The sequence below is a fragment of the Nicotiana tomentosiformis genome, chromosome 11, assembly GCF_000390325.3.
Source record: "Nicotiana tomentosiformis chromosome 11, ASM39032v3, whole genome shotgun sequence".
Classification (NCBI taxonomy): Eukaryota; Viridiplantae; Streptophyta; class Magnoliopsida; order Solanales; family Solanaceae; genus Nicotiana; species Nicotiana tomentosiformis.
The window spans coordinates 113,840,178-113,857,517 of NC_090822.1; the positions used below are offsets into that span (position 1 = coordinate 113,840,178).

Sequence of the window (17,340 nt, forward strand, 5' to 3'; positions counted from 1 at the left end):
TTTTCTTATTCTAACCTTGATCATGTGGATTTTATTTTTGGGGATTTACAGGAATATGCGGGAATTGATCTTGTAAATGAATGCAGAAACAAGTTGAGGATAATCTTACAAGAATAATCCACCGCTCAAAATGAGGCCAAGAAAGAAAGAAAAGAGCGGGTTTTACAAATATCCTTAAAGGAGTTTGGCCTGATGAGCTCCATAAAGAATCTCGAGGAGGAAAAACGAAGAATTAATTCAGAATTAGGGGTGAAATTCACAAGTTCTCGAAAATCAAAAAAGTTCAAGGGAGTTTTCTTTACCTCTTGCTTTTTATTTGTATGTCATAGGGACATGCCATAATTTAAAGTGTGGGGTGGGGATGTAAATAACTTTTTATTTTCGTTTCTTGTATGAGTTTTCGATTCTTTTGATTGAAAATTTTAAAGTCAAAGAATAAAAAGTATTATTTTCTTTAGGTAGTATAATAATCCCCCCTTGATATTTTTTTGTGCCGCGGTTCTTTTTCAAGAGTTTTGTTTGAATCGGGTGTAGTTAGTTTTATTTTTTTTAGGAGTAGGAAATCTTGCGCTGTGATTTTAAATGAAAGCAATATCTCTTGATTTTATTATGCCTTGAGAATAGTAAGTGCTTTAGTTATGATGTTTATGCTCAGTTTTTGACTCTTATATAAGTACCTTAAATTGTATGATCTTAACTTTGCTTAACTGCTTTGACTAGAGTGTCTTGATGAGTCTGATCCTGAGTGAGGTATGTGCCATGTGTGTGTGAGGTTTTGGGTATTCTATGCATTGTATTTGATGTCTAAAATTTGCCTCGTGTGTTTGCAAAGCGAAATAGTAGTTTATTCAGTCTTGGAAGTGATATAGGTATTTCTTTGTTGAACTAGTTATAAATTGTTACCCACCTAATTGTTATGTATCCTAGTTGACCCCTTTGAGCCTATAATCCTATTTCTTTGGCAACCACATTACAAGCCTTACCCCATTGTTTGAATTGACCATCTATTTGAACCTTCTTACCTCTCAGAGCACATGAAATTATTATGAACTTTGTAAAAGTTAATGTGTGGGGTGTTGGTTTGGTTTTTGAGCGGAACTATTGGAATAAGGAGAAAGGTGTACTATTTTGAAAATAAATAAATAAGAGCCACTTGAATTGAAAAAGAAAATGAAAAAAACAATGCATTGATTGTGGTAACTCTTAATGTATTTGTGCTTAAAGAAGTTAGGAGATGACGTATACTGATGTGAAGGTGGAGTTATGGTTTAACATAAGTATAGAGTTTTAAATAGTTAAATTGTATGTATTAAAGTGCCCAGGGAGGTGTAGTCATGCTTATTTCCAAATATATCCTACACATACCGCATCTTACATTACATCTAAATAAAGTCCTACTTGATCCTTGACTAAATGAGCTCAACTAGTAGAGTAGTACATTACGGGCAACCTTATGGTACCTCTTTTGTGGTATATGAATGTCACTTCTGAGAGTGAGTGAATTCTTTCTATCTTGAGTTCCTAATTGTTCTTAAATTTTATTATGTGTGAAACTACTCTCTATTGTTGTGTGATGGCACTTGATTCACGAAGGAAAGGTAATGTCGTCAACCTCTGTGTTAGAGCAAGTGAGCGGGTTGTGAAAAATACGTGGTGTTGTTGAGTCAACTCTTGAGGCTAGGAGGTTACGGTATTTTGCTTAATGTGTTTGATTATTCTTGGTGTGATGAGTTAGGAGAGTTCTTTAAAAAGGTCGTGTCTATGTGAAGTGTAGTTTGACTCCTCGAGGACGAGCAATGGTTTAAGTGTGGGGTGTTAATGGTAGGCTATAATACCGTATTTTAGTCGCTTATTACACTCTAATTCACTTCACTTTACTTGTGTTGAGCTTTAATTGGTAGAGTTTTTGTACTTATTGTGTGTTTTATGCCTTGTAGGAGTGATTCCGAGTTATGTAGATGTTGTGCAGCTAATCCGAGCTATTTAGAGCTTTGAAGTCTGAGTAGAAGCCCAAGATATTAAGCCGGGATCATGTTCGGGTGTCGTAAACTAAGTCTGGATGTCAAAAATGAGAAAACGAATTCACTCTAAGAAATTAGCACAAGTATGTGGCTGTGAAGATACATTTTTCCCAATATTTGATAGGTAACTTGGACTGATACAGTAAGGCTCTTGCAGTTTCCAATAAATATCTGTGTTTTTTTTCCACCACACCATTTTGTTGAGGTGTGTATGGACAGATTTTCTGGTGTTTAATTCCTTTGGAATGAAAAAATGATGAAGTTTCATTGTTGACAAACTCTAGTCCATTGTCAGACCTCATGGACTTAATGGAAGAATTAAACTGATTTTCTATCATACACACAAAGGTTCTTAGAACTTGAAGTGTATTACTTTTACAACTCATAAGATATGTCCAGGTTGACCTACTAAAGTCATCAACTATGGTAAGAAATATTTGTAATTGTCATGTATGACTGTGTGGTATGGCCCCCAGAGGTCTATGTGTAATAGTTCAAAAACATTGGTAGATGATGTGTTTTTCTGTGAAAATGGTAGTCTTGTTTGTCTGGCCATAGAGCACATTGAACATAAGAATGGTTGTTTGGGTGCAAAATTTACAGGTATGGATGATATTTCCCTCATTTCCACAAAAGGTACATAGCCCAATATGTTGTGCCACAAATAGTCAACACAATTTCCATAAGATGAAGAATTAGAAAAGGATGCACACACATTAGTAGAACAAGAAGATGTACAAGAACCTTTCTTATTGCTTGAAAGTGGAACATTTACAGATAATGATGAAAGACAAGTAACCGGACAAGTTTCTAAGTTGTCATTATTTACAGTAAGTGATATATGTGGTTGTACATTGTTTGAATTGCTAGTAGAAGCAGAACATGAATTTGAAATGAGAGAAGTGGGGACAGTAGATGAACCAAGGAACTGGCATTTTGAGCAGAGGAAGTACAGACCATTCCTTGCTCTACCAATCTCCAGAGGCCTCTTCATTGAATGGGCCTGTAAAATGCATGAAGTATCAGAAAATTGGACAATTGACTTAAGGTATGATGTTAAACAATGAACTGAGATCAAATTGAACTTAAAACTAGGGACAAACAACACTTTGTGTAAAGTCATCTTAGGGCTAAGGACTGCATCACTAATTTCTGTCACTCTAACTTTGTATCCATTTGGTAAGGTTACTAGGAAAGGATAAAGTAGAATTCTAATGTTGGTTAATAGGGCTTTGTTATAGGACATATGATTAGAAGCTCCGGAATCTAAAATCTAATATTCAGCAGATGATTTGGAGCATTTACATAAAAAATTACCAATAATTTCTTTATGAGTAGAGCAAGCCAATATACCTGCAAAGTTTGCTGCCCCACTAGTGATGTTATTTGAGACTCCAATTGCATTTCTACCATGGAAGTTCTCCAACAGATGCAGTAACTGATTATATTGCTCCTTTGTCAGGTGTTGAATCCCCATGCTTTGATTTCCAGCACCAACTTCACTGCATCCTCAGGAACTATCCCTTGAGGTCCTCCATGCACACTTGCAGCAGATGCCACACTTTTTCCTTTAGTGAATTTGAAGTCCTGGGAAAATCCGTGTAGTTTGTAGCATTTATCTTTAGTGTGTCCTTGCTTCTTGCAGTAGTCGCAAAACAGGCGTGACCTATTGGATGGATAACTGCCTCTATATGAGTTGTTTCCTAAAGTGTTCCTCTGTTGAGCATAATTTGTCCTAAAAGCTGGATTTGCAAGACCACTGACATTGATTGAAGTAGACTCCATCATCAAATGGTTGGTTGGCCTAACTTCCCTTTGTTTTTCTTCCTGGATTAGGATAGAAAAGGCTTGTGCAATACTGGGCAACAGATTCATCATCAAAATGCTTCCTCTCACAACTGTGTAGACCTCGTTTAAACCCATTAGAAACCTAATTAGCCTTCTGTCTTGTTCAGCCTTGTGCATATTTGCCTTGGCTCCACAAGTACACTGGCACTTACATTGTGCATGTGCATTTAATGTGTTAACCTCTTCCCAAAGCTTCTTCATTTTTCTATAATATCCTGTAATGTCTAGGGTTCCCTAACTTAGGTCGTTAATTTCCCTTTCAAGCTGGTACAATTTCGCTCCATTCATCTTATCGTACCTATCTTCCAGTTCCTGCCACAACTCCTTTGCATCGACCATATACTGTAAGCTATTTGCCAAATCCTTTGAAAGTGAGTTGAGAATCCACGATGTCACCATGTCGTCGCATCTCTCCCACTGCTCAAATGTCGGATGGCCGGAATCTGGCTTCTTATATTTTTCGGTGATGAAACCGACCTTATTCTTCACTGAGAGGGCTTTGAGGACGCCTCTTCTCCAGGATCTATAACCAGTTCCGTCAAATACCATCGGCACTAGTGTTGACCTGGCACTCTTTGAAGGATGCATGTACAAAGGATTGGTCGAATCCAATGTATCTTTGTTTACATTTGGTGAATTAGTTGAATCCAAAGTATCGCCATCTACTTCCATGATATAAGATGAGTTAATCGCAGATCTGAAAAACTGTGGGTGAAAATTAGAGTTTCCCAATTTTGACTTGCAACTTTAAAACAAACAGAGATTAGTGATGAAAGAGATGAGCCTGAACGAGAATTGAGTTAACACTGAGCCTTAGCTCTGATACCATGTCAAAATTAAGAGTTTAGATGCAAGCAGAAGCTTCCATTAATGTAGCGATTGAGCTTACAAGGAACAGACGAGAAAGAAGAAAAGAGACCAATGGAAGCTTCTAGAGAGAGAATGAATTTGGTAAAGAGAAATCTGATCTGTATTTCTATATTGTGTTATACATATACACGTATGGAAAGAATACTTCACCAACTATGTTAGCTAATTACAAAAGTACCCTCAACTATGCATATAGCTATACACATAAATATAGCTACAACTCACTGTCACGCAATACTCTCAATAGGCTATCGGGTCTACCTCTTCGACAATTATATGTCAAGAATCAAAATATGGTTAGAAATAAACGTTCCATAAATGAGCAAAGTGTACAAGTAGACAACATATGTATAGAGGGTGAAAAGAGGAAACATACATGGATATTATTACTTTTAATCCGCGTTATAAACTTTTGCAGTTACTGAATGTAAATAGTTTCTGTTGGGGGTTAAAATTGACCTTTGCCTAGAAAAATGACATTGCATAACCGCCTCAAAATAATAGCCGAAAAATATTATTTTTGGTATATTTCTTGTATATATACACATTATATGTGCTATATACAAAAATTATACAATTTTTTTACACTTTTTCGACTATCGAATATAAATAGTTTCTAGCGTGAGCTAAAAGTGAAAAAAGTTATTTGAGAGAGATTATACACTGTCATTTTCCCAAAAATATATATGTACTATTTGAAATTAATGTTCAAATTTGTCCATTTTACTTTGTTGGATTATTTATATCCTTTTGTTAGCAAATTATTTCATATTTTTCCTCGTCATTAATGGAACTGAAACGTAAAATTGTGGACTCTACACGTTTTAATTTTTCGAGAAAAATGTCCGCATTAAATTACTCTTCAATTTTTGATTATAATTCAAACATATGGAGCTCCGTTAAAATCAAGGGCAAAAACAAAAAAAAACTCCTAACGGTAGGACAATACTAGACCGGAAGGCCAAGTTACTCAATTTCGAATACTACTAGTATAAACTACATCTACTTAGTACAGTATAATATACTTTCGTGTAAATGTGAACTACTTTCATGAACAGAATATTCTTCGTAAATACCATAAAAAATTTCCTATAAAAAAGCAGTTCAACTCCACGTATTTGTCCTCCTTTAGCTCTCACTTCCTCTTCTTCTTTAATTTCCTCTCCGATGGGGCTTTTTCCGGCCACATCCCCCTGACTTTTCATTTCTCCCCCTTAGTTCTTGATCTCTTTCTTTCCTTCATATTCTTATAATATAGGCTGTATTTTCAAAGCCTACTTGAATTTCTCCTTCTTCTTTTCTCTTCATATTTTCCGGCTACTTTTCTGTTACTTCCTATATTCTAATGGCAGCAGCTACAACACCAAACATGCAACAGACACAAAAGAGAGCACTTCCACCCAAAAGGGGTAAGATCAAAGCTCAAATTTTTGAGAGTTTTGTCGAGACTGTAAGCTCTCTATTTCCCTTTAGAGGAGGTGATGGTGCCGGCGGAGATGACGACTTTGACGGCAGCTCCACCGCCGCCACCTCAGCTTCCACCACTCCACCACCAACTCCTGCATCAGGAGGGTAATTCCATCAAGTTCATCTGAACTTGTTCATCCATATATATAGAGTATATCTAAAAAGTTGTGTAGCCTTTTCAGATGTAAGATAGGAAATAAAGAAAAGGCAAGTTCTGCTTGCTTTTGGAGTTGTGAGATTCTGTAATTTTTAAGTCAGATCAGTAACTTCTGCTTGTGTGAATTTTTCTTTTGAGTTTGTTTGGTTGTTTGAATTCTCTCTATGTAATAATCTCTTTAGTTTTTAGATGGAGAAAATGAGAGTTTTTTGTATTCAAGTTGGAATTTGTTTTAGATCTCCAATTCCTCAATTATTACTACTGCTGATTTATTTATTGTGATTGAAACTTTGGTGTTTCTGTTTATATCCAAATAGTATATTCTCATCACCCTCCCTTTTCCCTTCTCCTTTTTCTCTCTTTGTGGGGTTTGTATTAGTACTTTTGTTGGCAATTGTCTCTCTTTTCCGCCCTTTTGGATTGCTTAAAAACTGCAATAAGAACAATTTTTAGAAGTATTTTTGCTTTTATTTAATAAGCTCCCAATTGACCTTAAAATTTGAGAGTTTTTTTTTTTTTTTTAATTTTCGTTTTCGGATATCTGTTTATTTATAGATTGTAGCCTATTTTGGTAAATTTTGAAAATAAAATCTTCAAATCCCAAAAATAGTTCTAGAATAGTTTTTAAAATTTTCTACCAACAAAACTTCAAATTCATTTCAAGTAAAATGAATATCCAAACACAATTTTAACTTTCAAAAATTATTTTTCAATTTCATTTTCAAAATTTTATTTTTTCAAGTTTCAACCAAATCCATGTCCAAACGCTAGCTAACAAACTTTGTTCTCGCGTACAAACAAATTTAAATCATTTTAGTCGGATACGTGAATTTTAAATGTTTTCTTTTTCTTTTTCTGGATAAAAAATGGTGAAGGTATTTTATAACAGAAAATTCACCAGTAAAAATAGATCCATGCATCTAAATTCTGAGAGCTACGTTTACCAGCTACAATATTAGAAAACAGAAAAAAAATATTATACTTATAGGATAGGTTGTAATATCTCATGATAAGGATTTTTACTTTTTAGTCAAATGTCAGCTGGTAAGGGGGAAGAACCTGTGGGTGATATTTCTAGTCTTCTTTAATCAAAAAAGTTGTAGATAGTTTTCTATACACCAATTTGGTCCTTTGGTTTGACCAAGTCTTTCACTTACCAGAACAACACTGGGATTTAGATAAGCATTGGCTCTTCTATCATTACTTATATTCAGTGTTGACTCTATAATCTAAATAAATCCCTTACAGCTTTGAGATAATGGATAAATGTTTGTTTTTGGTTAAGGAAAGGTTGTAAATGGGAAAATAAACAGATTTAGGACCCCGTCTATTTTTGTTTTTCCATTTTTTTTAATAAAAAAAAACGTGTTTGTTCGTAAAGTTTTCAAGTTTTTAGAGTTTGAAAATGAGTTTTTCAAAAATATAGTTTTGACCACTTTTTTCAAATTTTCAGAAGAACTTTCTTCCCTGCTCAATATTTTTTCAAGTAAAATACATGTCTAAATATAATTTCAAGTTCCAAATATCAATTTTCAACTTAAATCCAAACATTACAATTTTTATATCCAAACGCCTACTTAACTCCTTCACACTTAGGTGAAAAAAGTCGTAATAATGTTACTTTTACAGATCTAACTTCAATGTTTGCTTGTCTTATCAATCTAAGTGTGAAGGAGTTACTTAATTGGTTTTTAGGGTAACTTTACCTTTCCTTTTTTGTTTCCAAATATACTGAAATCTTGTCGTTCGCATTGTGGCACACAGTTAAGCTCTCATGACAACGAAATCTTACCACAACTAGCTAGGCAATAAATTAAAACTAAGACTAATGAATAGGTTGGCAACTAAGAATAACAACCTTATTAGTCAAACTATTTGATATTAATTTATCACTATAAACAGCAGAAATTAAATGTTTGATATATAGAGACGTTGTGTCATGGATGCAATCTTCTTACATAAATCAAATTCAAATTCAAATTCAATTGATACTTCTCGGTTTTTATTTATGCGATACATTTTTTCTGTCGAGATTCAATTTGTGTGAAGTTTAACCAATATTTAAAATATTTTTTATCATATTGACATGAGAAAAAATTGTAATTTAAAGTACTTTTCGTATAGTTAAACAACCGAGGTTTTTGCAAAGTTATATCGTGTTTCTGAGATTTAATTCATATTGCGCTACTTTCTCTCTTCATCCATTAAAATTATCTTTGTAAAAAATTATGTAAAAATTAAGCTCATGAGATGAAATAGGAGAAAGAATCAAAGAAGAAACATAAACAAATGGGATCTTGGTTACAATGATGTGTACGTCTTCTTATGTAAATGACCAAAAATCTAACTAGATATTGTTGGGACGTTCTGGGGTCCGTTTTCTTTTCTTTTCTGTATTTTCTTTTTCCCTTTTGGTCTATCAATTCCAAAAAGTCAAAAACAAAAATTAAATATAAATCTTTGTGAAGTTACATTTAAAGAATTCCAAAAGCTGCCATTGGGTTGTCCATTATGTCGCCAATTTCCAGTTGGAGAATCTGCATTCACTATTTTATGGATTTTTGTATAGCGATGTGATTAGATAATGAAGTGAGATGGCACATTGAAACGAACACACAAAATATAAATTGAATAATAAATTCACACTTGCAAAACTATCTAGCGACAAAATAAAATAAAAAAATGAACTTTTTGATTTTAAATCAGTAATTATTCAATATAAACAATAAAACAAAATATAGTAATTGCTGATTTTGATTCGATTATTTTTTTCTCGTTTTGATGGAAAAGGAAAGCTAATAAGTACCTCCTCCGTCTAAAATTATTTGTCGTACTTTCTAAAAATAGTTCTCTCATATTATTTATTATTTTTGAAGTTCAAGACAAAATAAATTATATTTTTCTTATTTTGCCCTTAATAATAATTATTCTTGAAGATTGAGATAACACATAAATAGAATAAATATTCGATGAAGAGAGATTATATCTTAAGATATAAATAAAGGTAAAATAGTCCAATCTTCCTCCTGATTAATATTTTTTAAGAATCGTATAAAAGAGAAACACGACAGATAATTTGAGACGTGAGTATTAACAAAAGAATGTTTTATTAGGGTTACAATTAGGAAATCTACCTTGGATTACAATAAGATAAGCCTCCTAACTGCCCGTACACAAAAGTTAAAGGTAAAAACTTACTTGCATAATATATTTATAAAAACTGTACTAGTAATTTATTATGGTTAAATAATTGATTAATACTTGAATATATCAAGATATGTATTATATATTTATTGAGTTGATATAAATAGCTATATTAATGATTAATTGATTCTATGGTTGCTAATGCTCATCACTACTGCATTAAATTTATGGATTTGGTCGGCATGTAACAGGTTAAAAAGAGTCACTTTAATTGTCTCGTAGGAGAGACTTGATAGCATCCTTATTTGGAAGTCTTATTCTTCTTTTGTTTTCTTTTTCATCTTGTCTCTTTCTTGGACTCTCTCTCAAACTCTTTTTGCCCTTTTACTATTACTATTATTTTGGCTTCTTTCAAATTAATTGATTTATTTATGCACTACTCCATTAAATAAGGGAAGGCGTGATAAGATTTCACTTTTACCTATTTTAGTCCTTGTTTTTTCGGATAATCATGAAAACTTTTCTTTTCTTTTCTCTAGAAGTTTGGAGTAATGTTTTACTTGTATGAAAATCCTTGGACTCCAAGTGAAGTATATGAAATCTTAAAGGTGCTTTAAATAACTAAATAAATTATTAAAAACATTGATCATACGTAAGAAACACGCTCATTGATGACGATAGTATAACTGAGGTGATGCTTCGTTTTAAAAGTTTGGTTTTATTCTTTTGTCGGTTTGTTTTCCTTAATAAAAAATATAAAATACTAAATAAATAAATTGTTGTAGAATTATTAATGCAAGTGGATGAACTAGACCAATCAAATTAGTAGAATATTCTATTCACACGAAGATAATAGATTTAGTGGTGATTAGTTATTCATAAGTTCAGGATAGGGAATGGTTATTCTTTTTCTTCTTTTTTTCCTTTGAGACTAGAGAGTTATAAATCATTTTAGGAATAATAGGGTAGTAAATAGCTGGCTCCCATAATCAAAAGAACGCAAATGTGTATCTTAACAAAGCACAAATAGCTGGTTTCCATTTCTTGGAATAAAATTTTGTATACAAATGCAGTTTTCTTGTGTCTACAAATAGGAAATATCGTACGTGTTCGGACAAATTGAAAAAAGTATTTAAAGTTAAAGGTTAAACAAATATTTCTAAGTTTTTCAGTGTTTGACTGAGATAATCTTCATTTCTATTCCTTTGAACATCGACATATTTGCAGAATTGTTTAATTTGCTTTACATACAGGACTATAGATCGCTATATACATCAATTTACAACCTTAGTCAGTGAATCAAATTCAAAAGAAGTGATAATATACTAATTAATGGCAACAAGCAACAAATGCTACTCTTGTTTACTTGATGATTACAGGTTTATGTTGCATCACTTCTGACACGGCGATGAATCAGATGTATAAGGATGGGGTAGAGCTCAAATTCAAGACTAAACTTTTGCTCAAATAATATATTTATATCAAAAAATTCATTAAAATATACGAATATTAAATTTTCAGTTATTATCATTTTACTTTATTCTTTAAAAATTTAAAATCTATAAAGTTAAAATTATGAGTCCACCTTTATATAGGAAAGCCAATGTGTCGCAAATGATTTGGCAAAGAGTAGAGGCAGTATTTCTGAGAACTAAAAAGTTTGTATTATATCCTCCACCTTTTGTATTATCTTCTTTTAATTTGTTAATAATTGCATTGGGACTTAGATATTCCAGGATAAGTTTTATAATATAAACTAAGTATCAACTTTACCAATAACAACAAAAATGGGACTTTCTAAAACTATTTTATGTACAACATTTCGTTCTTCTTATAGCAAATATTGAAAGGAAAATATCCAAATTCACCCCTAAAGTATTTCAAATTTACTCCTAAAGTATTAGATTTATCTTATAGTTGTATTATGTTTCCCTTTTGGTCCATGAAAGCCCTATGCTATTAACATCACATATTTACCTCTTCCTCTTACCCTTGTCAAGCTTAGCTTCGACATTTGCTGTGGTGGAGCTACGTCGACAAATAAAAGATTCAAATGTACCACTATAATATTTGTTTTTATATACTCTCAACAATTGATGCATGCCCTTGGAGAATTAAAAAAAATCTAAATATTCCCAACCCTTGAACGATCGTAAAGTTCAAATACAATCGATGTGGCTTGCACCGTATAAGCCAGACCAGATCAACTTTTTTATGGTAAATTTCTATTGTAGGGGGGACCAGATAAAAAATGACAGTGAATACTTTTATGGAGCGAAAGATAAAGTGAAAATACCTTGTTTTGGTTTTCGTCCTTTTATGAGAAAAGCAACAACAACAATAATTGTTCATGTATATGTTTACCCGTAAAATAATACAATTAAATTTATTATGTGATTTATAGACAATCGAATTGATTTGCTCCAAAATGATAAATAAATAAAATTAAAAATAAGACTTAGCGTTAAAATCAAAGGAAATAACAAGCTTGGCTCCGGGAGCAATGCTTCCGAGGACAGTAGTAAAAGCAATATCAAACAGAAAATAAAGTTGTATTCTTTAGATTGAGAATTAAATATAGCATAAGTTTTGCTAGAGGTTTCGTGTCCTTTACAATGGTTGTTGAAATCCCTATTTATAGTTATACCTAGGATACAAGATCATCGGATCAAGCCCCTCTTAAATAACAATAATGGGGGTCATTGATGCATATGTAACGACATGCCATGAATGCCAAAATTCTTTGCAACGACTGCCTATTTAATACCGAGGAATATTCTTCATTAAATGTCATCTAGTGACAAATATTCGCTTTTGTTGACTGTTCCCTTCGGGATTTACCCGATACCAACCGAAGTTGTTGTCCTCGATCTTGGTTTTCACTCGATTCTTCTTCAGTCTGCCTCTAGTTCCACGTGTCATGAAATTAATCGATCATTTAATATACACTAATTTTACCCTGTACAGATAGTCTCCCTGCTTTTCGGTGGCACATTTTTGTGTCATCGGGAAGTTGGTGAGGATTCTGTTCTTGGCGAAAAATTTTCTGAGACCCTCCGAGCAGTCTCTGATGCTTGATAAGACATACGTCTCCTCGCATTGAATACTCCGAACACGTGTTACCCCACGATTTAGCAATATTTTTGTCGGTTCTCGAGGTAATTATGACCACAATTTTAATCGTCTATACATTTACTTATACATCTCATTTTACTTCTTTCACTTCTAACAACTTCATAAGCTCTCTTACCTACTTTGCACTTAAATTTCTTCTGCTTTCATTTCTCTATCATCTTCTTATCATTATGGCTTCTGCTACTAAATCTTCCAAGAACTCTAGTCTTCTCTTCGGCGAAGGCCCGAATAGGAGCAAAGATAAAGAGGTTGATGTTGATACTGATCCCCCATGGTAAGCACCATCATACCTAAACACTCGAGTACCGCCTACGACTTCCAAGAGAAGTTCCCTTATGCAAATCCTCGAACTTGGCCTATTAGCATGTATCCTTCATCTATTCTCCCTTCCAGTATCCCTGTTGTGAAGGATAAATGTAAATATCAAGACCTAAACAACATTGCTCCTGACCTGGTGGAGCGGGTGACCTTTACCAAAAAGGGTTTTACGTATGTTTATACGTACCCTTTCACTTTAGGTCCGTTTTCTTTGAGCGGCGGACTTGACCCCGTGATTTTGGAGTTATGCCATCGGTACCAGGTCTACTTGGCACATGTAGGCCCTTATGTGTGGCAAATGGTGGCTTGTATGCGCAAACTGTACACAAAGACGGGGAAAACCCTAACCCTTGCGTATATGATGAACCTCTACTCCCCCCAAATCTTCCATAGTGGAGTAATAAACTTCAGCAAGCATGGCCAACATGCTCTGCTTACCAGCACGGACGATGACAATGATCGCGGGTGAATGGATCGGATTGTCGTCATTGCTACCAGGGATATCATCCCCGACACAACTCCATCTTTTACTGAATTATAGAGTCGTCAACGTAAGCTTACAATCTACCTCTTTCTTCATAAAAGATTGTTCCATGTTATTGCTAACCCTTTTACTTTCGTTATTTCAGCTACGCGGTGGATACCACCAAGTGTTGAACGTCTAGATCTATGGGTTTAGAAGATTCTAAGCAATAATACGCCATATGCCCGTCGGTGGAAGGAGTTGGCTCTAAAATATGGGTGGAAGGCCAAGAACCACGGTGAACTGATCCTTTCTACTTTTCGCCTATGCATATACATAAGCAAACTTTTCTAACCATATCTTTTTGTTTGATTCAGGATTCCCGCAAGGTTCCATTACCTGCCCCGAGGTCGAGGTTTTGACCGAAGTATGGGAATTGGAATACAAGAAGAAATTTTCAATATATGTGGCTATTTGTACATAAGCATTCGTTTGCTAAAAAGAAGAAATTTCCAATATATATGGCTATTTGTACAACTTATTTCTTCGGGGCTAGCTATGTAGTCCCCGGTCCTGATGAAACAATATTGTTCCCGTTCTCGCAGTCCCGGTTTTTATGGCAATCATGTTACCGTATTCTTGTACTATTCCCTCCAGTGTTCGAATGCGAAGTATGCGAATTGGAATACAAGAAGTCTTTCTCCTTTGAGGAAAACAATTGTGAACGGTTGGATAATCTTTGGTTCGATGGCAAGCTTCGTTTCCCGTTAGGAACTTTAGCATCGAGCCAAAAATTATCTAACTATCCCATAGTGGCTTGTTATTTTAGTGCCTTGTCATTTAAAGGTCTTAACTTTGCTGATGACGTTTCCTTCGTAGTATGCTTTTTGTTGCTGCCTCGTTAAAAACCTTGCCAATAAAACCGATTGGGACAAAAATCGGTCGAAGGAAAAAAGAGTACATCACATACTTTTAGTGTAGGCAGGTTCCATCAACAGTAGTACCTCTTGAGGTGAGTCACGTTCTAGTTGTTAGGCAATTTGACCGCATCTTGATTCTCCAGCTCATATGAATCTTTACCAGTGACAGCCGATACCCGATAGGGGCCTTCCCACGTTGGACCCAGATCCTAGCATTGATTTCTCGAGTGTTTTGAGTTACTTTCCTCAAAACCAAGTCTCCTACATTAAAGTAGCGGAGATTGGCCCTTTGGTTACAGTACCTTTCCATCCTCTGCTTCTCGTCCACCATCCTTATGTGTGTCATGTCCGTGCGTTCATCAAGCAATTCCAGTTTGACCAGTAATGCCTCATTATTTGCTTTTTCGTTCGTTTAGAAGTATCGTAAGGTCAATTTTCCTATTTCAACCGAGATCAGAGCTTCTGCACTATATACGAGAGAGAAAGGTGTCACCCCCGTCCTTAATTTTTCCGTTGTTTGGTACGCCCATAGTACGCCCGGTAACTCTTCGGGCCACTAGCCTTTGGCTGCTTCTGACCTCTTTTTGAGGTTTTGAATAATCACCTTATTAGTTAATTCTGACTGCCTATTTGCGCTCGGATGGTATGATGAAGATGTAATTCTTTGAATTTTCAGGTCTTCAAGAAATTTTCTGACTTTGGAGCCTATGAACAGTGGTTCATTGTTGCAGGCAATCTCCTTCGGTATTCCGAACCGACAAATTATGTTTTCCCATAGGAAATTGACCACATCGCGCTCAGCGATATCTTGCTAAGGACCTGCTTCAACCCAATTAGTGAAGTAATCAGTTAAAATTAAAAAAATAATCTTACCTTCCCGGGATCCGGTGCAGTGGCCCAACTATATCCATCCCCAATTTCATGAATAGCCATGGGTAGAGTACCGAATGCAAGAGTTCTGTCGGTTGGTGCACCAACATTACATAGCGCTGACACTTGTTGCATTTCTGAACAAATGTCTTTGCGTCTTGTTGTAACCGGGGCCAGTAGTATCTCGCCCTAACTAGTTTCAGTACCAATGAATCTGCACCGGAATGGTTTCCATAAATTCCTTCGTGGACCACTTTCATGACGTAGTCCGCCTCCAAGGCTCCTAAACATCGTGCCAACGGGCCTTGGAATGATCTTCTATATAATTGTCCGCCCAGAGACTGTAATGAGCCGCTTTGGTGCGCATGCTTGGGATGCCTTTAGGTCTTTGGGAAATTTTCTGTGCTGAAGGTAATCGATGAACTCATTACTCCAGTCCTAGACTAGGTTGGTTGTATTTACTTCACAATAGCCATCCACATCCAATACCGAATGCATGAGTTGAATGACAGTATCGAGGTCTGATCCTTTCATCTCTATGGACGTCCCTAAATTGGCCAATGCATCTGCTTCTGCGTTCTCTTCTCTCGATGTGTGTGATCGACCACTCCCTGAATCGTGTGAGCAAAGCTTGAACTTTAATCACATATTGTTGCATGCGTTCCACCTTCATGTCAGAAATTTCATATACTTGATTCACTACCAGTTGGGAATCACATTTGACTACAATGATCTTGAAGCCAGGCCCCCAGGCCACTTCAAGTCCTGCAATCAAAGCCTCGTATTCGGCTTCATTGTTAGTCAACGGAACCATTTTTATGGCGTGCCTCAGGGTTTTCCCTGAAGGCGTGATTAGGACTACCCCGAGCCTGGACCCTTTAATATTAGAAGTTTCGTCCATGAACAGGGTCCAAATTCCTGATGTAATTTCTGACACCATCACTAGCGTTTTTGCAGCCAAAGGCAACCTAGGACTAAAATGGGCCACAAAATCGGCAAAAACTTGTGATTTGATCGCAGTCCTGGGTTTATATTCAATATTAAATTCACTAATTTAGACCGCCCATTTGGCCAACTGACCCGACAACTCAGGTTTGTGAAGGACATTTCGCATGGGAAAGGTTGTCACAACGGATATCGGGTGACACTGAAGATAAAGCCTAATCTTTCTAAAGGCAACTACGAGAGCTAATGCCAGTTTTTCAAGGTACAGATAATGAGTTTCGCTCCTCACAAAATTTTGTTAACATAGTAGACAAGATATTACGTAACTTCATCCTCTCATACTAGAACGACACTTATCGTTACCTCAAAGGCCACTAAGTATATCAGCAATTGTTCGCTTTCCCCCAATTTTGATAGTAGTAGAGGGCTTGATAGATAACGTTTCAGGTCTTTAAAGGCTTGTTGGCATTCTGGAGTCCATTAGAAGATGTTCTTCTTCTTCTTCTTCAGAAGTGAGAAGACAAGAAATGAACCTGCATAGAGCGGCCAATCTACCGGTTAGCCTTTGGACTTCTTTCTCACTTGTTAACTGGTCTAGGATGTCCTCAATAACTTTGATATTATCGGGATTCACCTCGATCCCCCTTTGTGACATAAGGAAACCCAAGAACTTACCGTAGCTAACCCCAAACGTGCATTTTTCGGTGTTGAGTATCATGTTGGCTTCCTTAGGATATCGAAGGTTTCCTGGAGGTGTTTTAAGTGGTCACTTGCATTCAAACATTTGACCAACATATCATCTATTCATACTTACATTGTTTTACCTATTTGTTTCCTGAACATCTTGTTCACGAGCCTCTGATAAGTGGCTCCGATGTTTTTAAGCCCGAATGGCATCACATTGTAACAATATGTGCCAAAGTTCGTTATGAATGAAGTCTTTTCCTAGTGCTCCGGGTCCATCTTAATTTGATTGTACCCAGAATAGGCATCAAGGAAACTCATCAACTCGTGCACGACCATTGCATCAATCATTTTATCAATGTTGGCAGTGGGAACGAGTCTTTCGGGCACAGCTTATTCAAGTCTTTGTAATCTATGCATATTGTAAATTTGTTATTATTTTTTGGAACTACAACTACGTTATCTAGCCAGTCGGGATACTTTGCCTCCCTGATTGAA

At 35.4% G+C, this 17,340-nt stretch overlaps 1 protein-coding gene across 1 annotated transcript; it reads right to left on the reverse strand.

The window, feature by feature from the left end:
* Nucleotides 1–4,103: 4,103 nt before the first annotated feature.
* LOC138902042 (uncharacterized) lies at nucleotides 4,104–4,541 on the reverse strand. The gene has a single exon (XM_070189853.1). The coding sequence runs from the start codon at nucleotides 4,539–4,541 to the stop codon at nucleotides 4,104–4,106; it is 438 nt and encodes a 145-aa protein (XP_070045954.1).
* Nucleotides 4,542–17,340: the final 12,799 nt, after the last annotated feature.

What these genes read in the sequence shown, in the direction of transcription:
- LOC138902042 (XM_070189853.1), bottom strand. Translation starts at nt 4,541, where the DNA reads ATGGAAGTAGATGGCGATACTTTGGATTCAACTAATTCACCAAATGTA.